Genomic DNA, 21,903 nt, shown 5'->3' with positions numbered 1-21,903 from the left:
TTGCAGCATACAGGCCATTTGGCCCAATTGGTCTGTGCTGGTGTTTATGCTCCACACGAGCCTCCTCCCTCCCTACTTCATCTCACCCTATCAGCATATCCTTCTATTCCTTTCTCCTTCATGTGCTTACCTAGCTTCCCCTTAAATGAATATATGCTATTTGCCTCAACTACTCCTTGTGGTAGCAAGTTCCACATTCTTGCCACTCTTTCGATAAAGTTTCTCCTGAATTCCCTAGTGTTAGAGAAGTTACAAAAGCTGTCCTGGCACCTGAGAAAGCCCTGTGATGGGGGGGCTATTCCAATGGGTCACACTGCCCCCTGGGTTGGGGGAGGTGGCAAGGGAAGAGAAACATCTGCCAGGTACACTCATCTTGAATGTGATGCCACTCCAGTGAGCAGTCTTTCTTGGTTCAAATGAAGTTGTCTCTTTCCTCCTTTCTTCCCCTTCTCCCCAAAACCAGAGTTTTGGTGTGTTGTATGGCTCTGCTACTTACAGCTTTAACCTTCTCTACCAGATAGAATCTTGAGGTAATCTGCTGTGGATTGAGAATTGGCTACAACTTACTGCCTGCAGACATTGTCAGTGGACTTGGATTGGTGTTAGGACATGGGGTCATGCTTGTGTTATGTAAGGGCAGAACAAGGTTGGATGTTGTGCTGTCCATTGTTTCCCAGAGAACAGTGGAACAGGCTCCTGCAGTAAAGAGTTCCTTCAAGCAAGAGCTGGACCTGTTTCTGGCTGAGATGGAGATCACCTCATACTACAGGTAGGTATCCTGGACTATAAATCAGAGTCTATGCAGTCTCCTGGACTGCTTTAAATCACCTAAGGCTGCAGAGCAGTTTTCCAGATTCTCTCCCCTTCCTTTCTCCTCTCTTCCCCCCCCCCCCCCTCCCATGGGCTAGGGAGTGCCTGTACTGTAGTGCACTAGGTATCACTGCATGGGACAGGCTATAGGACTAGTGTGCCTCTTCCTGTATATCATTTTCAGTGGAACAAGTCTTGGATGTGATGAGCACTAACGGTTAATGTTGCCTTTCAGAGCCACTGCTGAGCATTGGCCACTGCGCTCTGGTCACTACTGGGAGATCTTAATTAGGCACTTGGGAATAACAATGGCAATCCTGAGGATCGGTTGAATGTAGTCAAAAGATTGGACTTTCTTTCCCTCATAGTTTTTGGGTGGGCAGAAATGTCCTTGTCTGGAAATTTGAGGGGGAAAATCAAGAAAACACAATCACTATGAATCCACCTGTGTTTGTTCCTCACTTTATAGTTTCCATAATCTGTACAGTACATCTGCCTTGGAACAAATCAAACCTATACCCCATTGGTATTAGTTGATGGTTACAGTGCTGTAGTGTTCTGTCTAACATCAAACAAAAGTTGAAACACCTGAATTTAAATACACAGGTTACATTCTCTTCCCATTTAAAGTGTTGACTGTTCTTAATATCTCTAGTCAGAAAGCTGACTAAAGGAGCCATACAAAGTGGGTATGTCCACTTTTAACAACTTGCATTTATTGGAGAAAAATAGCACTAAAGCAATTAACAGGTGAGATCAGACAGAGTACAAAAGTCTAAGACTGGTTTGCAGTGCATGTGTGGTAAACAAGGTTGGTGAGCTGCAGGTGCAAATAGTCACATGGGAATACAATGTGGTGATAAGAGACCTGGCTCAAGGGCAGGATTGTGTACTAAATATTCCTGGATACAAGGTCTTTAGGAAAGAAGGTGGTGGGGGGGGTGTGGCAGTATTGATTAAGGAGAATAATGCAGTGTTTGGGAGAGAGGATGCCCTAGAGGGGTCAAGGAGAGAATATTTTGGTTAGTTAAGAAATAAGATGCCATTACACTACTGGTTGTATTCTATAGGCCATCAATGAGTGGGAAGGAGCAAATTTGCAGGGAAATTGGAGGTGCAAAGCTGTAGAGTAGTGATAATTGGAGACTTCATCTATCCTAATGTAGACTGGGATAACAATATAAGGGGCAAAGAGGAATTTTTGAAATAAGTTATCCTGAACACAACCAGTGTTTCTGGCCCAATGAGGAAGGAGGCATTGCTGGACTTCATTCTAGGCAATGAGGCGGAGCATTTAGGGAGCAGTGATCATAGTATCAAGGTTTAGAATAGCTATGGAAAAGGACGTGGACCACTCAAGTAAAAATACTCAGGGACCATTTCAGTGGGATGAGAACAGATCTTTCCTGGGTAAACTGGAATCAAAGATTGGCAGGCAAAACTAATTGAACAGTGGGCAGCCTTTAAGGAGATGGTTTGGGTACAGTCTAGGTACATTCCCATGAGGCAGAAAGGTAGGGCAACTAAAGCCAGAGCTCCCTGTATGCTAAGAGTAAGATGAAACAGAAAAAAGGGGTGTTTGACAGATGTCGGGTTGATAACACAAGTGAGAATCAGACAGAATATAGAAAGTTCAGGGGAAGTGAGAAAGGAAATGAGGGTCAAAGAGTATGAGAATAGACTGACTGCCAACATGAAAGGGAATCAAAAGTCTTCTACAGGCATGTAAGAGGAGGGGTGGGGCTGATTAGGGACCAAAAAGGAGATCTAATCATGATGATGGCTGAAGTACTAAATGAGTACTTTGCATCTGTCTTTACCAAGGAAGAAGATGCTGCCAGAGTCTCAGTAAAGGAAGATATAGTTGAGATACTGGCTGGGCTAAATATTGATAGGAGGTACACAAGGCAAGCTGTACTTAAAGTAGGTAAGTCATCTGGTCTGGCTGGGATGCATCCTAGGTTGCTGAGGGAAGTAAGGGTGGAAATTGCAGAGGTACTGGCCATAATCTTCCAGACATAGATATGGGGGTGGTGCCAGAGGACTAGAGAATTGCAAATGTTACACCCTTGTTCAAAGGGTGTAAGGATAAACCCAGCAACTACAGACCAGCCAGTTTAACCTTAGTGGTGGGGAAACTTTTTTAAAAAAAAAACTAAATCTTGGACAGAATTAACAAATCCATGCTGGCTTTCCATAAAGGCAAATTGTGTTAACTAACCTGATAGTTTTTTTTTGTGCAGTAACAGAGGGTAGATGAGGGCAATGCAGTTGACTTGGTGTATATGGACTTTCAAAAGGTGTTTGAAGTGCAGCACGGTAGGCTTATCAATATTGCGGCCCATGGAATAAACGTGCATACAGAATTGGCAAAGGAATAGAGAAAATAGATTAGTGGTGACTGGTGTTTACACTTCTCTCCAGGCCAATACAGTGGTGTTCCCCAGGGCTTAGTACTGGGACCACTGCTTTTCTTGATATATATTAATGACTTGGGTGTACGGGCACAATTTCAAAATTTGCAGCTGACACAAAACTTGGAAGGGTAGTGAACAGTGAGGAGGATAGTGATAGACTTTAAGAGGATATAGACAGGCTGATGGCATGGACGGACACATGGCAGATGAAATTTAACGTAGAAAAATGAGAAGTGATACATTACGGTAGGAAGAATGAGGAGAGGCAATATAAACTAGAGGGCACACTTCTAAAAGGAGTACAGGAACAGAGACATGGGGGTATATGTGCACAAATTGTTGATGGTGGCAGGGCAGCTTGAGAGTTTTTTTAAAAAAGCATATGGGATTCAGGGCTTCACAAATAGAAGCATGAAATACAAAAGTATGATAAGCCTTTATAAAACACTGGTTCAGCCACATCTGGAGTATTGTGTCCAGTTCTGGGTAGTACACTTCAGGAAAGATATGACAGCCGTAGAGCAGGTACAGAAGATATGTACGAGAATGATTCCAGGCATGAGAGACTTTAGTTACGCGGATAGACAAACAGCTGCGGTTGTTCTCCTTGGAGCAGAGAAGGTTGAGAGGAGATTTGATAGGTATTCAGAATCATGAAGGATGTAGATAGAGGAAAAGCTGTTCCTGTTGGCGGATGGGTCAAGGACCAGAGGACGTAGATTTAAGGTGATTGACAAAATCAAAGGTGATATGAGTCAGAGAGTCATAGAGTTATACAGCACGGATAGAGGCCCTTCGGCCCATCGTGTCCGCGCCGGCCATCAGCCCTGTCTACTCTAATCCCATATTCCAGCATTTGGGCCATAGCCTTGTATGCTATGGCATTTCAAGTGCTCATCCAAATGCTTCTTGAATGTTGTGAGGGTTCCTGCCTCCACAACCCTTTCAGGCAGTGAGTTCCAGACTCCAACCACCCTCTGGGTGAAAAAGTTCTTTCTCAAATCCCCTCTAAACCTCCCGCCTTTTACCTTGAATCTATGCCCCCTTGTTATAGAACCCTCAACAAAGGGAAAAAGCTCCTTAGTATCCATCCTATCTGTGCCCCTCATAATTTTGTACACCTCAATCATGTCCCCCCTCAGCCTCCTCTGCTCCAAGGAAAACAAACCCAATCTTCCCAGTCTCTCTTCATAGCTGAAGCGCTCCAGCCCTGGTAACATCCTGGTGAATCTCCTCTGCACCCTCTCCAAAGCGATCACATCCTTCCTGTAGTGCGGCGACCAGAACTGCACACAGTACTCCAGCTGTGGCCTAACCAGTGTTTTATACAGCTCCATCATAACCTCCTTGCTCTTATATTCTATGCCTCGGCTAATAAAGGCAAGTATCCCATATGCCTTCTTTACCACCTTATCTACCTGTTCCGCCGCCTTCAGGGATCTGTGAACTTGCACACCAAGATCCCTCTGTCTTGCCTAGGGTCCTCCCATTCATTGTGTATTCCCTTGCCTTGTTAGTCCCTCCAAAGTGCATCACCTCGCACTTTTCCGGGTTAAATTCCATTTGCCACTGTTCCGCCCATCTGACCAACCCATCTATATCGTCCTGCAGACTGAGGCTATCCTCCTCGCTATTTACCACCCTACCAATTTTTGTATCATCAGCGAACTTACTGATCATACCTTTTACATTCATATCCAAGTCATTAATGTAGACCACAAACAGCAAGGGACCCAGCACCGATCCCTGTGGTACCCTACTGGCCACAGGCTTCCAGTCACAAAAACAACCTTTGACCATCACCTTCTGCCACTAAGCCAGTTTTGTATCCAAAGTGCCAAGGCACCTTGGATTCCATGGGCTCGTACCTTCTTGACCAGTCTCCTGTGGGGGACTTTATCGAAGGCCTTACTGAAATCCATGTATACCACAGCCACTGCGTTACCCTCATCCACACGCCTAGTCACCCCCTCAAAAAATTCAATCAAATTAGTCAGACATGATCTTCCCTTGACAAAGCCATGTTGACTATCCCTGATTAATCCTTGCTTCTCCAAGTGGAGACTAATTTTGTCCTTCAGAATTTTTTCCAATAATTTTCCTACCACTGATGTTAGGCTCACTGGCCTGTAGTTCCCTGGTTTTTCCCTACTCCCCATACGAGGAAAACCTTTTTTTTAAACAGTGAGTGGTTAAGATCTGGAGTGCACTGCCTGAGGAGGTGGTGGAGGCAGGTTCAATCATGGCCTTAAAAAGGGAACTGGTACATGAAAGGAAAAAAATTGCAGGGCTACAGAGGAAAGGGACTAGGTGGATTGCTCTTGCATAGAGCTGGCACACACATGATGGGCTGAATAGCCACCTGCCATGCTGTAACCTTTCTATGATTCTATATGGGACTTTTTACTATGTAAAAGGTGCTAAAGTATTTCACAGGACTGTAATCAGACAAAAATTGACACTGAGCCAAAGAAGGAGACTTGACAGCTGACCAAAAGCTTGGTCAAAGAGGTAGGTTTTAAGCATAGTCTGAGGTTCAGGGAGGGAATTCCAGAGGGCCTGAAGATACAGCTGCCACTGGTGGGCAATGCACGAGGCCAGAGTTGGAGGAACACTGAGTTTTCGTGAGGGTTGTAGCGCCCGAAGAGGTTATTCTTTAGTCTGCTGTGCATAAGGCAGGGTGATTAGCAGAAGAGCTACACTCGCCTTCTCTTCCCCACCCACAAATTATCTGATGGAGCTGGAAAAAATCAGCCTGGCATCTAACCCTGTCTGATAGCTGCAGATAACACTGCCAGTAAACAATCAGTATCAAGGCTCACCACTGGGTGAGGTACTAGAAAGCACAGTGTAGTCACACACCCACCCCAGCTGTCCAAAGCTTCAGGAGAGGAAACATGATCCAAACAATTCAACTTCATGTTAACTTGGAATAATTGAAGCCTGGTCAGGGAACATCACACTCTTGATTTCAACATGATCCTGATATTTCAATGCTTTTCAAAAAAAAATTGTACTTAATATATACTGCTGTCTGTTTTAACAGCTTTTATTATAGAGATGAATTAAAACACGAGACTAGCCCTCTGCAGATCTAGAAAGCAAACAACATGGCTATCTCATTCCTCTTGAACATCAATGTCACAGCAGAGAATGTAGGACATGCAACCTAACTCCCAATTTGTTCCTGTGATTTTTATTTTACACTCTCTGCCTTGCTCTTAGGTCTATGCTGTAAACAAAATATTTGACATTGATTTAGTGTTTCTGTAGAAAGCAGGAGGTTGGCTGTACCACATCATGGACTTCTTGGTGTATTTGATAATGTGTGGGGTCCTGACCTGGAGCTCACTTTTCATTTGCATATACACTAACTTGCTGGAAGTGGGCCTCAGGCAATAGCAATCTGAGGTTTTCATTGGCTGTGTTCGTTCATTACCCAGGGCTCGTATTGTATCCTATACCTGCCCTCTTCCTGGTCAGTCACAGCAGTGTTGGTGGGATTACTTCCTCTTTGGACAATACATTTCAGACTAGGTTTACAGGTAGTTGCCCAGCCCATGTGGCCTAGTTTAGCCAAAGCACCTGCTAACATGGTATAAACAATTCCTTTAATGGAAATTTAGGGATGGGGTTACGGTGGGAAGGTTGGGGGTGGGAAGGGGGGGGGGAGAAAGACTGAGTGGGTAGAGGGTGGGTGCAAGTGGTGACATCCCTCCAACTGCAGACGATGGCTGGATTGGAGGCCACACAGCGGTGTAGTCATCACATTAGTGGAAATTGCTCACGTGCGGGGCATTCCTCATACTGTTCACTATAGGATGCATTTCAGCTGCAAGGGCTTGGGCAGCCCCTCCATTAGTGCTGTGGGTTAAGGCACAGAATCGTTGAGCCACGGAGGTAGGTCTTATAACTGGCCTTCAGGGCCCTAGATTAAGGAAAAGAAAATACTGCAGCTCCTGCTGTCTGTACAACCCATCCTCCTCAAAGTGCAGCCAGGTCAATGGTCACAAGCTCAGGTGTGAGGGGGAAATTTAATGGAGGGGTTTAAAATCATGAAGTAGTCTACTGGAGTAAGTGAAGAGAAAACTGGGTTTATCTGGGTTGATTGCTGGCCTGTACCCCAGCTCATCAATTTGGCCATAACTCACCCACTACAACCCCCTGCCCCTGACTGAAACATATAAATTTTTTGTGGGCTAATGAGATCACTTCATTCTTCAAAACTCAATTATATAGGCCCATTTTACTTCAGCTCTCCTCACCTCAGGAATTGTACTACGACTGCCCTCACCTGATCACAATTTAGTGCCCCTTACAAGTGTTACCAGTTGCTGGTTAAGGGTACATGACTGGCAGCCATTTGGCCAATGCAGTAGTAAGATGATTATGCTTGGGGTTTCCCTGTATAGGTGAAGATAAAACAGTCTATGGCCCATGCTTGTTTTTTTTAAAACACCTACAAAACAGAGCATACATGTGTTCATGAAACTATCCACCTTGTCCTCTGCAAAAGGTAAATGAGGCCAGTTTTGTGTTGTGCTCACATGTGGCATGCTTGTGCTTTTTAAATAGCAAGGTGGGTATCATTTTCTGCAGCAGAAGACTGCTGGCTCCTTTAGAACACACTGGCAGTAACAGTTGCCTCATTCAGGACTGGAATCAAGCAGGAGTAGACAGCAGCTACAGAAAGAGGTTATTACAATGGCAGGACAATGATTGAAAGACAACTTTATTGCTAAAGTTTAGTTATGTTCAAGTTTTAAACTAAAAGTACATGTTCTGGATTAATATGCAGCCAACATAATGAGCAAATTTCACCAGTGTCCCCCACAGGTGGGTTTTGTTATTAAATCACAATTCAAAAATAAGCTGTAGAAACAACTATCGAAAACAAAGTGAGCACCGATCACAGAGAACTCGTGTCCCAGCCACTGAGGGAGAGTTGCTAAGGCATCCTCCATGAAAGATAGGTTACCTCTGTCACCATAAATTCGAGGGTTTCTTTCCCTCTCGTCAAGCTTAACCACCTTTGCAGTATCTAGAGGTTTGGTTGAGTTGGGGCTGACATCAGCCTGGTTTTCTTGCACTGCATTGCTTCAGCCTGTACCTTTGTACTTCATACAGAAACCTATATAGTGTTAATAACATTTCCCATTAGGCAGATTCAACCCCTGCATACCCTAGAAATGAAAGCAAAATAGTGCAGATGCTGGAAATCTGAAATAAAGCCAGAGAATATTAGAAACACACAGCAGGTCAGGCAGCATCTGTGGAGAGAAAAACAGAATTAATGTTTCAGGTCAGTGACCTTTCATCAGAACATAGACCTGAAACATTAACTGTTTCTTTCTCCACAGTTGCTGCCTGACCTCAGTTTTTCCAGCATTTTCTGCTTTTATACCTGTTGGTTAAGTGAGAAAATGACTCCAAGGAGAGGGGGGGGGGGGGGGGCACAGGGGCTGGTGAAGGAAAGCAGGTTTCACACTTCTGCTCACTACCCAGGGAACACCCCCTTCCCCATGGAAAGTGCATGCGTGGACAAAATCAGGCTGTAATCCAATAGCTGCTGGCATACACATGAAGTGGCTCACGGTTACAATAATAAATAGTGCATTCGATGTCTCCTGACTCAACACTTCCTCCTACCTCAGTTCCAGTGTGTAAGAAGGTGTCATATATTTAGACACTACACCCAAGTACATCAAGGGAATAACTTTCATCTTTCGCACACTCGTTGGGAGGAAGAAAACAGGGAGTTCCTGCTCCCGGTTGCTATCTACTGACCAGTACTGGAAGCACATGCTTGTGCCTGTCGCACGAGTACTGGAGCCGTCCGGCCAGTGCTGGCCTTGTAGCTGAAAAGCTTACTGCCGCTCTTAGACAGAAATCGGCCAGAGGCTGGAGGGTACCTCGCTGGCCTGGAACCGTACCCCAGGAAGGTGTCCACATCTTGGACTGGGAGAATCAGATTTACTGGGTGGTTGAACTCTGGAAATACAAAGGCCACTGGTTGGATTGTAGACACTCAGGGGCCACAGTGCCTTGAGGCTGGTCACAAACACACGATGAGCAATTCAACAGATTAATTCATGCTTTTATTAACAATTTTACAAAGGGGGTTGGGGGGGGAGAATCCTTGCGATGATTTAAAATCAAATATGGACAATCAAAAAAATTTTTTAAAAAAGGACTGACCCCACCCCTATTTAGATCCCATCATTAAAATGGGTTTCTTGGGTAAAGCCTCAGCTTAAGAGTTTTGCAAAATGTCAGTTGGACTCTTGGTAAAGAGGAGTTTAAAATTCTGAAGGTTCATTAAAATAGGCTTCTGTTTGAGGATGGTAATTGTGACAAGGGCAGAACAGGAACAGGTTCAAATCCCAACCATTGCATTCACCCAGAGAGAACAGGTTCACAGCTAACAGTCACTACACACACACACACACACACACACACACACACACACAGCAGGCACTGTGCCAGCACACACAACTTTCACCATGGCAATTTAGCTGGTCAGAGCCCCAGTGTGAGCACGTGTTCAGGACAAGCATTAAATATACTGTTTTCCTTGTAGGCTTTGGGTTGCGACAGTTGCTAACCGATTTACCAGTTGCAATCTGATTTCCTGCAACAGCCCAGTTGCTCACAAGTCATGTGCTCCTGTGCTCTACATTGCTGCTAGTTGTCAATGGTTGGCTGATTGATGCAAGCGAGAAGATTTAAAGACATTCCAAATGTTCCAAACCAAAGCCCAAAGAGCAAGACAGGAATTCCTAGCTCTCTATTTATGGACCAGATTAACTACAAACTCTCGATATTGTGTAACATCCATTGCACATGGAATGCACGGGATCGAGGGACCCATAGAAGGGCAGCTCCCACCGGGTCACAACACTTGGAGCATTTTATTTAGTCGCTGCACTGCTCACAGATGACACTGAGCAGACCAGCTCACTATAGTGTTAAAGCAAAGTGAGCCAAAAGAGTTCAAGTTCAAACTAATAGGCAGCACACAAACTTACTGCCACCAACAGGAGGGTTTTTGGTTTGGGGTGGGGGTGGGGGGGGGGGCGGTAAATGAGTCTGCGAAAGATCAGAACACCCTGGCAAAAATCAACAAATTGCCAAAATTCCTTATTGGAAATCTACTCAATGTGAATCAATAGTAGAACACTGACCTGGGGAGCAGTGAGGGGGAAGAGGAGAAAGAGAGCCCTGACCTTGGGGGGGGAGGGGGAGGGGGAGGGGGAGGAGAGAGGAGATAGAGAGCCCTGATCTTGGGTGTGGGGGGGGGGAAAGAGGAGGATAAAGAGAGCCCTGACCTTGGGGGGGGTGGGGGGGGGGGGGGGAAGAGGAGAAAGAGAGCCCTGACCTGGGGGGGGGGGGGGGGGGGGGGGGAGAGGAGAAAGAGAGCCCTGACCTTGGGGGGGGGGGGGGGGGGAAAGAGGAGAAAGAGAGCCCTGACCTGGGGGGGGGGGGGGGGGGGGGGAAGAGGAGAAAGAGAAGTGGTGAGAGCACTTTGGGACGAGAGTGGGTGGGCCAGTTTGGCCGGAGCAGGGCAGAGGGGAGAGGAGAGGGGTGGGCCAGTTTGGCCGGAGCAGGGCATATACACACCGTAAAAGGGAAAAAATGGTGACTATCACAGGTATTTGTTCCCTACTTGGTCTTCAGGGTTCCACTGGATTTTTTCAACTCTCAGTAGCCCCACCTCACTTGAACAGGCTGTGGTCCAGGCTCCTGCATTCAAACCCTGAGATTTCTGCTCAGCAACTGCTGTGAAATATATTTCAACAAGTAGCTCACTGTTGGTGCAAGGTCTTTTTTTGGGGGGGGGGGGGGGGGGGGGCAGAAGAGGGAAAAGAGAAAGAGAAACCCCAAACACTGAATGGTGCAGTCAGAATTTGCCTTCATTGTCACCACAGCTGAGTAGAACAGTAAATTTGTCAGTGAGATTCTTCCCTCAGCCAGATTATCGATCGCTTGTCAATCGGAAACTGGCACATTCACTGTCAGGAACTTTCTAAAATGCCACAGATCCCATTCCCGCAGCAAGAGGAGAAATTCGTTGGTGGGGTGGGGTGGGGGGGTGGTTTCTGCAACGGCCCCAGATCACCGGCTCGATCAAAGACGCCCTCTCACACTGACCCAAGCCCTTTGCCATCCGATTATTAATCGTGCAATTCTTCACGGGTTTGCTAGGATGCAAGGGGAGGGTGACCCTAAACCAAGGCAGTAAGATTAATGCAACATCTGAATCTTCCTTCCTTTTTCTAAATCACATGAACAATCATAACTTTATAAAAATCACACACACAGGACAGTAAATTGAATCCAAATCAGCATAGCTGAAACAAACACACGATTGACATCGACAGTCAGTGGAACGGGAGCAGACTCCTTGGGTCCAATGAAAAGTACTCACGGTGATTAAAACAGCGTTTAAGGCAACCACTTGCTGGTTTTTTTGCTCTTGATGGGAGAACGGTTTAAATGGAGGAGGGGAAAATGAGAAACAGAACCCCCTCCACCCCAGCCAGAACAGATTAAAAGATAGAAATCTGAAATCGGAACAGAAAATACTGGACATGCACTGCAGGTCTGGCAGCAGGTGAAGGGGAAATTTAAAAAAAAATAACTAAGAGGCCAATGTTTCAGATGGGACCCTCAGCCCCGTCAGAGCTCGGGGTTCATGGATGGAATTGACATTGGGGGAGGGCGTGGGGGGAGAATTTCTCACTCGAATCGTGAGCATCACGATTAAAAAAAAAACTGGCCCGAGATGTTGGGAGTTGCCGGTGTTGGTTCAGCCGATGGGACCAGAGCTTGGAAACAGCCCCCCTTCTAGAGGCTGACTGACCTGTATCTCAAAACCGGAGCCAACCCCAGAGTCAGGACAAGTCTGCTGAGTGCAAGGGTTTTAAAAAAAATGGTAAAGTGGGCTCCACTTAGCCTGTCTGTTTTGAGAGGAGGTGGGTTTGGGGGAGAGGGGCGGTGGGCGGGGGAAGGGGTCAGTCCGCTTCACTTGACGTGACAAAGTGGCAGGATGTTTTAAAAAAAATAACTGAGGCAACTAACACTTATGGCAGATAAGGCTTTGAGGAGTCTTCTTCCCAGCAGCTTCCTCCAACACTGCCCATCACCCATATCGCAGAATCCGTGTCCCTCTCTCTCTCTCTCCCTACCTCCGGGAGTCACTTCAGTCTCTCCACGAGTCCTTGCGTGAGTCCAAGATTGAGCAGCTGCGTCGTGGAGAACTGAGTTAGCTGCGGGAGGCTCTTCAGCAGCCTGTCCCAGCAAAGTTCAAACAGGCTGGGCACCACCAGCCAGATTTTGTAGAGTGAGTCAGTCCGCTTGTTCTCGTGGATGTTCACCACTCCACCGTGTATGTACATGCAGCCAGCCTGCAAATCAAACACACACACAAAGGGAACAATAAGCAACGACCATCAGCCTGTACAGTACTGCCACCAGAAATAAAGTCCTGCAGCGCTGACACCAGCATCTCAGTGAGGTGGTGGGCGCGGGAGATTTTCCACAGTGCCCTTTGGAACTGTGGAAGAAACCCACCTGCTCTCCCATTACAGATCACGAAGCTTGAGTGGTGTTGGGAGAGCGCATTTTGTGATACCAGGGCTTGAAGTGGATCGTCTGGAACAGTGTTCAGGGTAAGCCAGTGGAGACAGATTTACTGGAATCATTCGAGAGGCAGATTGCTGCTGTGAGGGGAGGGGAGAGAGACCATAGGCTTCGAAAGGAGGAGGATTTTGAGGGGACAAATATCAATCTCATATTAGAGTCAGAATTTTACAGCACAGAGCAGTGATTCAGCCCATCGTGCCTGTCACCGCTCAAAGCGTTATTCACTTAGTTGCTTTCCCCTGCTCTTTCTTTTTTTAAATATATTCTGGATTCCGTTACAAAGACGAGCAGCTGGTCCATAGAGCCTTTGTGGTACCCCACAACAGATTACTCTGCAAGACAGAATCTTGTGGGATTGGTGGGGAGCTGCTACAATGGTTTAGGAACTGACCACATTCCTGAAGGCAGAAACTTGGGGTTAATGGCTATGGATCTGTTTGGAGGCCGGAGAGCAGCAGAATCCAGTTACCAGCCCTGTCCCACAGGGATCGGTCTTGATGCCGTTGCTGTTTACTAGTTTGATAAATGACCTAGATGTAGGTGTTGGGGGAAATGGTCCTTAAGTTTGCAGATGACACTAAAACGTGTCCAAGTGTCAGGACTGTGCAGAAGGAACTTCAGCAAATGGATCTAAATGCGCTGGGAGAATGGACCAAACACTGCCAAATGGCCTTTAACTTAGATAAGTGCACTTGGGCAGGATCAATACCAAGTGTACTTACACCCTACAGGGCACCGAATCAAAACCAGTTGAGAGAGAGAAAGGGATCTTCGGGATATTGTTCAGAACTCTAAAGGTTCATGATCAACGCCAGGAAGCCATATTAGGTTGGGTAAGTAGAACTATTCAATATAAAACAAAGCACTCAGTCTTGTCCTTGTACAAGACCCTGGTTAGGGGCAGGATACAGAAGAACTGGTGGTTCACTTACTACTCTATAAAAATCTTACTCTAGCTTCCCCAGTGAGTCAGCAGAGCAAGGCAGTGAGTAGCTGAGCCAATACACAGCAGGAAGGTCACAGGCTCAATCCCAGTTTTGAGCCAAGTTGAAGAATCTCAACTGGGGTGGCAGTAGGATCAAGGTTTAAAAAAAGCTCCCAATCCTTATTGCTACTGGATATCAATAGAGGGTGTTGGCCAAGGACAGACTCGGGCCCAGCTGTGACGCCGACTGCGGTTTAGAAATATACTAGCGGGGAAAGCCTAACTCCGAGCTACTCACCGGGGTGACTGCTGCACAGTGGAAGTAAGCTGGCTCAGGCATTTCTGCAGGCAGTTTAGCCCATTGGAAAGTTTGTAAACTAAGCTTCCAGAGGTCCCCAAGTATCACCTCGCCATTATACCCACCACACACGTACACGTCTGCAAAAGATGACAGGATTAAGGACTATCTGCGACTGAAAACGAAATCAACCACCTCAGTAGCCCATTATCTCCACATTGCCAGACAGCAAAGAAAATGACAGACTTGCATTTGTATAACAACTTTCATAACCTCGGGACGGTCCCAAAGCACTTTAGAGCTTTTGAAATATAATCACTGTTGTAATGTAGGAAACGCGGCAGCCAATTTGTGCACAGCAAGGTCCCACGAACAGCAATGTGATAATCATAGAAAATAGGACCAAGAGTAGGCCATTCGGCCCTTTGGGCCTGCTCCACCATTCAAAATGATCATGGCTGATTGTCTAACTCAGTACCCCGTTCCTGCTTTTTTCCCATATCCCTTTAGTATTAAGAAATATATCTATCTCCTTCTTGAATACATCTAATGACTTGGCCTCCACTGCCTTCTGTGGTAGCGAATTCCACAGGTTCACCACCCTCTGAGTGAAGAAAGTTCTCCTCATCTCGGTTCTAAATGGCATACCCCGTATCCTGAGACTGTGACCCCTGGTTCTGGATTCCCCATCCATCGGGAACATCCTCCCTGCATCTAGTCTGTCTAGTTCTGTTAGAATTTTATATGTTTCGATGAGATCACCTCTCATTCTTCTAAACTCTAGTGAATAATGACCGGATAATCTATTTTTGTTTAGTGATGTTGGCCAGGATACCAGAGAGAACTCTTAAAAGATCCCATGGCACTATTTCTATGTCCACCTGAGGGGGCAGACGGGGCCTTGGTTTAACGTCTCATTTACATTTAACGGCACCTCTGGTAATGCAGCACTCCCTCAGTACTCGAACCTAGATTTTGTGTTCAAGTTTCTGGAGTGGGGGCTTGAACACACGACCTTCTGACTCAGAGGCGGGAGTGCTACCCACAGAGCCCTGAATCAGAGAAGGAACAATAAAAAGAGTTGTCATTCAAAAACCAAAGTTTTGGTGACCAGTTTATAAGAAATTTCCAGGCGGCCCACTGAAAAACTGAACGGTGGTGACAGCCCAAGGGGGTTATTTTATTTTAATTCTCAAACTTGTATCAGGAAGAGAAAACACCTGAGCATCATCAGGGTTTCCCCATTAAAGGAAAAGCCTATTTTGGTGATATATAGAAATGCAACGCGAGACACAGCCCGGGGGGGATCAAGATTTACAACCGAGCTAGTTACAGTTCACTGATGCCAAGCTAAATATTCTTGCCAACAGTTTCTACTTACCATGCCCTATTTGTACACAGCTATGACATCTTCTGGCCGCAGGAAAACCTACAGGAGAAACAGAAAGCCACAGAATATCAGTTACGAACATGGCTACAGAATGAGCAGGTGGGGTTAGTCTGGAGTGGGGTGGGGGGGGGGGGGGTGGAGAAGGGGGCGAGAGATGAGCTTCTAACTCAGATAATGAATGAAAAATGCACGAAGTTTCTAACCACACTAGAAAATGAATCTCCAGGGCTAATTTGTACTATTAAAGAGCATCTCTACCACCACCTCAAATAAAAAAAGAGTACAAAACAGTCACTGCACTCACCTCACTACTGCTGACATTTTCACTATACAATGAAAGCCTAATTATCTTCCAGGATGAGGGGTTGTAACCCCTCCTCCACCAGGTCAGACAAGCAAAATCAGTGGCAGAAAACATCAGAATCAGGAGATACAAACAGGCGCAGATACCGATTAATTTGATACGTTGGGCAGACAACAAAATAACTTTTATTCTCATCTTCAAATTCTTCCCCAGTCTTGCCGCACAATGTCTGCAGCCTCATCTCTGCAACCCCCTGGAGCCTTGCATCCCCAGCTGTACCCTTTGGGCGTCTGACTGTGGCCTTTTGTGCATCACCACCTGCAGCTACCTCACCCTCACAGCATCTTCTCAACACCCAGCTTTTCGACCAAGCATCCGGTCACCCTTCTTAATCTCACACTCCATGGTTCAGCGTCTGTTCCCCATCTCTGAAACACCTTGGGAAGGTTTTTAAGTGCTATATAAAAGCAAGTTGCTGTTGCAGTCGAGGAGTGGGAGAAAATAGTTCATCATTTTAAAAGACAGACTTCCAAAAGAAACTTCAGTACAAAACTAAGCAAACACCTTGTGGGGGGGGGGGAAGGGGAGATGATAAAGCAGCTGATTTTATCTCTCGTGATTTTAAATAATTTCCTTTAAAGATCAGAGCTTTTTTTAAAAATGGCTCAGATCCAGTGACTCCTGAAATCAAAGCCTTAACTCCTGCTGGCTCCTGAGGTTCCACTGTAGTTTGAAAGTTCCCACACTTGGGCAAGGTATCAGAGGGTGTCCAACGCCTGTCAGAATTGCACTCCAAGCATGGAGGGGATGGAAGAGGTAAGAGATGGGAGGAGGAGAAAATTAGTAGAAAAAAGGAGGCATGAGATTTAAAAAACCCTTCAAACTGCAGAGTTCAATGTTCCCGTCCCATGACAATTTTGAGCAGAAGTGGTATTTTCCAGACTTACCTGTTCTCTCCTGTGGTTTTGTTTGTATCTCCTCCCATGTATTAGTCTCCAAGTTATATGCATGTATCTGAAAATGAAATAAGGTGTTAAGTCTTGGATTTAAATCTTTGAGGCAGGGTTGTGGGGTGGACCGAGGGAGGGGGACAGATACAGGAGATTAAGTCTATATTTCAGCATTTCCACCGCCCACCCCCCCACCGATAACTTCCCCTTATCCCACCTATCACAGAGACTGATTATAGAACACTGCAGTGTGAAATATTCTAGACATAGACAGTAATTGATTTTTGAACAAGGAGAAAACTATTGGACCCACTGAGCTCCCCCTACAACTCACCCAGCCCAGCATCCAACTGCACTGTGAACTTCCCTAATGTCCCTCTCCATTATCTGACCTGGTAAAAAAAAATTAAAGGGCAGACCGTTCACAACCGTGGCGTCCTATTTGACCCAGAGATGAGCTTCCAACCACACATCTGCTCCATCACCAAGACCGCCTACTTCCACCTCCGTAACATCGCCCGTCTCCGCCCCTGCCTCAGCTCATCGGCTGCTGAAACCCTCATCCATACCTTTGTTACCTCCAGACTAGACTATTCCAAAGCTCTCCTGGTTGGTCTCCCATCTTCCACCCTCCATAAACTTGAGCTCATCCAAAACTCTGCTGCCCGTATCCTAACTCGCACCAAGTTCCGTTCACCCATCACCCCTGTGCTCGCTGACTTACATTGGCTCCCAGTCGGGATTTCAAAATTCTCATCTTTATTTTCAAATGCCATGGCCTCGCCCCTCCCCATCTCTAAGCTCCTCCAACCCTACAAACCCTCAGATCTCTGCACTCCACTTCTTGCCTCTTGCGCATCCCCGATTTTAATGGCTCCACCATTGGTGGCCGTGCCTTCAGCTGCCTAGGCCCTAAGCTCTGGAATTCCCTCCCCAAACCTCTCTCTCTTCCCCCCTAAGACACTCCTTAAAATCTACCTCTTTGACCAAGCTTTTGGTCACCTTCCCTAATATCTCCTTATATGGTTCAGTGTGAAATTTTGTTTGATAATCGCTCGTGAAGAACCTTGAGACATTTTACTACGTTAAAGGTGCTATTTATATGCAAGTTGTTGAACTAAAGATCAGTTTTAAAATACGCCGCTCACTAACTTAAATTATCCAGACTTAACCTTGAAATAGTATTCTAGATTCAATATTTCTATGACATTAAATATTTTATGAACAGTGCTAGTCCCCTCCTTATCTCTCTCTACACTGTAGAGTCTGAGCTTCTGTAATCAATCTTCATAGCTCAGTCCCTTTCCACTTGTTAGTTAGCAGCTCCTGTGCCTAGTGGAACATGTGGCAACCCATTTTATCCACTACCGTCTGTCCAGAGCAAGTTATCAGGCTCCGATCAGAGTATCACCTTGCTTTTACATCCAGCAGATTGGGGTTCTTCACAGTTGACGTTTATATGTGTCAGTCTGTGACAGACTCATCTTGTCTTTGGGCTGTTTCCGTAACAAAAAGCATTTTTACGTCAACAGGTTGTTAGCCTGACTCGCAACCTCCTATTGGGAGGGCTGGGGGACTGTCTTTAGTCTGGCTCCGACCTTTTGACCAGGAATTATACGCCCGCCCGCATAGCAGCACACCAGCCTTCCCACCATGTCATGGGCTAAATTTGGGGTGATTCTGGTTCCTGCTGCACATCATCTCCCAGGTCCCTTTCCCAGTGTTCAACCTATTCCCTTCACTCTACAACATAGGAAGCAATATAGGTCCAAGCACTGACCCCTGGGGTATTCCCTTCTGCATCACCCCTCAGTCTGACACTGACCCCTGGAGTATTCCCTTCTGCATCACCCCTCAGTCTGACACTGACCCTGGGGTATTCCATTCTGCATCACCCCCCAGTCTGACACTGACCCTGGGGTATTCCATTCTGCATCACCCCTCAGTCTGACACTGACCCTGGGGTATTCCATTCTGCATCACCCCTCAGTCTGACACTGACCCTGGGGTATTCCATTCTGCATCACCCCTCAGTCTGACACTGACCCTGGGGTATTCCATTCTGCATCACCCCTCAGTCTGACACTGACCCTGGGGTATTCCATTCTGCATCACCCCTCAGTCTGACACTGACCCTGGGGTATTCCATTCTGCATCACCCCTCAGTCTGACACTGACCCTGGGGTATTCCATTCTGCATCACCCCTCAGTCTGACACTGACCCTGGGGTATTCCATTCTGCATCACCCCTCAGTCTGACACTGACCCCTGGGGTATTCCATTCTGCATCACCCCTCAGTCTGACACTGACCCCTGGGGTATTCCATTCTGCATCACCCCTCAGTCTGACACTGACCCTGGGGTATTCCATTCTGCATCACCCCTCAGTCTGACACTGACCCCTGGGGTATTCCATTCTGCATCACCCCTCAGTCTGACACTGACCCTGGGGTATTCCATTCTGCATCACCCCTCAGTCTGACACTGACCCCTGGAGTATTACATTCTGCATCACCCCGGTCCTCTGAATGGAGTCCAATGCTCCAAGAGCAGCCCAACACCCTCCTCCCTGGCCCTCTGCAATCATTTTTTTTTTTGCATACATGGAGTTTAACAAAATAGTTAACCAAGCCATCTCAACATTTGTTATAAACCCACAATTCAATCCTGGAACAAACAGGAAAGTGTGACAGGAGTGATCTCTCCCTACCTTATCTAGTGGATACGTTGTCCACGATGTTCCCCCTCCTAATATGTATATCCTCTGTCCGTCGTGTGCAATTTCATGTCGGTACCTGAAAATACAAGTAGCCCCAAACATTCTTACTTAGCTGTACTTTATCCTCCACCCCCCCCACTCCCCCACCCCAGCATCCAGTCCTTGAAGCTGTACAGTAAGAGCTCGTACACCCCTAGAGAGCCATTAAGGTAGACTGCAAATGGACCTCTCCAACACTCCCCCAGCCGGTCTCCCTGCCTCAACACAGAGCACTCCAGCCTGCAGGTCACCCACATAAAGTCTTGCATCTAAGCTCCCTATGCTCCAGCAACTTGACTTCAAAATTCTCGGCAGTCCAAGGCCTCGGCCCACTCCATGTCTGTGTTCTCCTGCGTTACGTCCCCCCACCACACGCAACGACTCCAACACCGGCCTTCTCCTTTTCTGCCGCTCCCTTTGCTTCAGCGCTGGTGGTCGTTCGTTCAGCCCCTCGGCTCCTGCCCATTCCCCTCTGACACCTCAGAACTCTTCTTTGCCTTTGGTTTCCTCACCCAACACTCTCCGTTTTTCCCATTCCTCGGCTGCTCGTCTCCCACTAGTTTGTTCTCAGAGACGTGAGCACATAATCCAGGCTCACACACTCACTGAGGGAGTGCTGCAATGTCGGAGGTGCCATCTTTCAGATGAGGCGTTAAACCAAGGCCTTGTCTGGTGGACGTAAAAGATCCCACAGCACTATTTTGAGTAAGAGCAGTTCTCCCTGGTGCCCTGGCCAATATTTATCCCTCAACCAAAACCTAAAACAGATTATCTGATCATTATCTCATTGCTGCTTGTGGCACCTTGCTTTGTGCAAATTGGCTGCTGTATTTTCCTACATTACAACAGTGACTACACTTTAAAAGTACTTTATTGGCTGTAAAACACTTTGGGATGTCCTAAGATCGTGAAAGGTGCTATATAAATGCACGTTTTTCTTTCCTAGTGTTATGCACTTTGAGCTGTTCTCCTGTGTGTGAACAGCACTATGGAAAAGCGAGTTGTTGCTGGTGAGTGGCACAGAACAGGGCAAACCCTTGACTAAATCCGTGATGTGTACAGAACCCGCCTGGATTGGGGAGGAGAAAGCAAAGAGAATAAAGAGCTCCCGATCGTTAGTGATGTTAGAGGTTTGGGGGGGCGGAGAGTGGGGAGGGGGGAAATAAGTCACAGCTAGGCCTGATCTTGTCTGTACCCGAGCACCCTGCTGATACTCCTTGGGAAGGAGTATCACTATCACCCCTTCCCCCACCCAATGTCCATGTGTGAATCCAGGCCCATCGCCCCCTCCCTAACCCGGAGTCACTGAGTCCAAAATTAGCCAGGTCGGGGTGCGTACTTGAACACAGGCATTGATCAAAGCAGGGCTCTTCCTGGTCTGAGGGGCTCAGTCTCAGTGGGTGTAAACACTGGCTCACTGCCAGTGCCAAATTTTCCTTTTAAAAAACAAAACCAAACCATTTTCTTTTTTAAAAAAATCAGTTACACATAAGAAACCACCCATAAAAACGTACAGTCAAATCAAACGAGATCTGAAACCCCAAAATACCTTGTGATCGAGGGCTGCACTGATCTGACAATCGGTTGTGGCTCACCTTTCTTCCGGTAAATCGCTAGGAGGGTTGTTTGGTTTCAGCTGTATCCATTCCCGAGCTGTAAGATCTAATCGGTGCAAATCTGTGTTGTAAACATAACCAGTTGTCCCACCAAATATGTACAGGTAGCCATTTATGATCACCATCGCCTGGAATAGTTAAAAGCAAAGATACACATGAAGGACTAGGATGGGGAGGGGGAAGAAAAGGTTGTCTAAATTGCAGCTCATGTACCACGTGTGGCTCCGAGTCCTGGCTACGCAGTCCAAGATTGCTTCTATTTCATATTCCCTGGTTTGTCCTGTTCGAATTGTGTAGGAGTGGAGGGTTGGAAAGGGCTGGGTTTTTTTTTTTGCAATGTTGCCTCCATTGGTGGATAAATCCTAAATCAGAACACCAAGAGCTGTTAGGGCCAGCAGCTTGAGATGTCAGCAAATTAATAGGTACACGCAGTTAAGCTTTAGATGTGGCCCTCCAAGGCTGCACAACAGATATTATGCAACAGACAGACGGACAATACTTTGACTCCCTTGGGCCAGGACATAAGTTGGCAAATTGGGGGAGGTCCCCGGACGCTATGTGGTGCACGAGGTCAGACTGGTCTGTCTGGGTTGACTGTGCTTTCAAGGTGTCAAGAATTCTGAACATTTTTTTGGGATCTGTTGACTGACTAGCACCTCCGGATTTCTGTTGCTGTCCACTAATTCACACTTATCTCCATTGCGTGGCTTTCGATCAGAAGTTAGGATGAAGGTCTCCCCTCCCACCTCCGTACAGTAGAGTTTGAAAACCACTGGACCAAAGAAAGGCT

The 21,903-nt window shown here is 46.6% G+C and overlaps 1 protein-coding gene across 2 annotated transcripts in view; it reads right to left on the bottom strand.

The window, feature by feature from the left end:
* Positions 1-7,942: 7,942 nt before the first annotated feature.
* klhdc10 (kelch domain containing 10) overlaps positions 7,943-21,903 on the bottom strand; it is a 35,372-nt gene continuing 21,411 nt past the window's right edge. The window contains exons 4-10 of one of the 2 annotated variants that reach the window (XR_010967112.1): positions 21,093-21,241; positions 19,450-19,534; positions 16,737-16,803; positions 15,477-15,524; positions 14,096-14,235; positions 12,309-12,634; positions 7,943-8,358 (exon numbers count right to left, since the gene is read on the bottom strand). Coding sequence is in view for 1 of the 2 variants with exons in the window: in XM_068005197.1 (XP_067861298.1) it covers positions 12,425-12,634; positions 14,096-14,235; positions 15,477-15,524; positions 16,737-16,803; positions 19,450-19,534; positions 21,093-21,241 (699 nt within the window). In the remaining variant the exon portion in view is untranslated. The remainder of the gene's footprint in view (positions 8,359-12,308; positions 12,635-14,095; positions 14,236-15,476; positions 15,525-16,736; positions 16,804-19,449; positions 19,535-21,092; positions 21,242-21,903) is intronic. The other variant, XM_068005197.1, reaches the window with a different exon arrangement.

The sequence above is a fragment of the Heptranchias perlo genome, chromosome 24 (genome assembly GCF_035084215.1).
Source record: "Heptranchias perlo isolate sHepPer1 chromosome 24, sHepPer1.hap1, whole genome shotgun sequence".
NCBI classification, from domain to species: Eukaryota; Metazoa; Chordata; class Chondrichthyes; order Hexanchiformes; family Hexanchidae; genus Heptranchias; species Heptranchias perlo.
The sequence above is the reverse complement of the archived record's forward strand: the minus strand, read 5'-3'. Positions and strand labels throughout refer to the sequence as shown.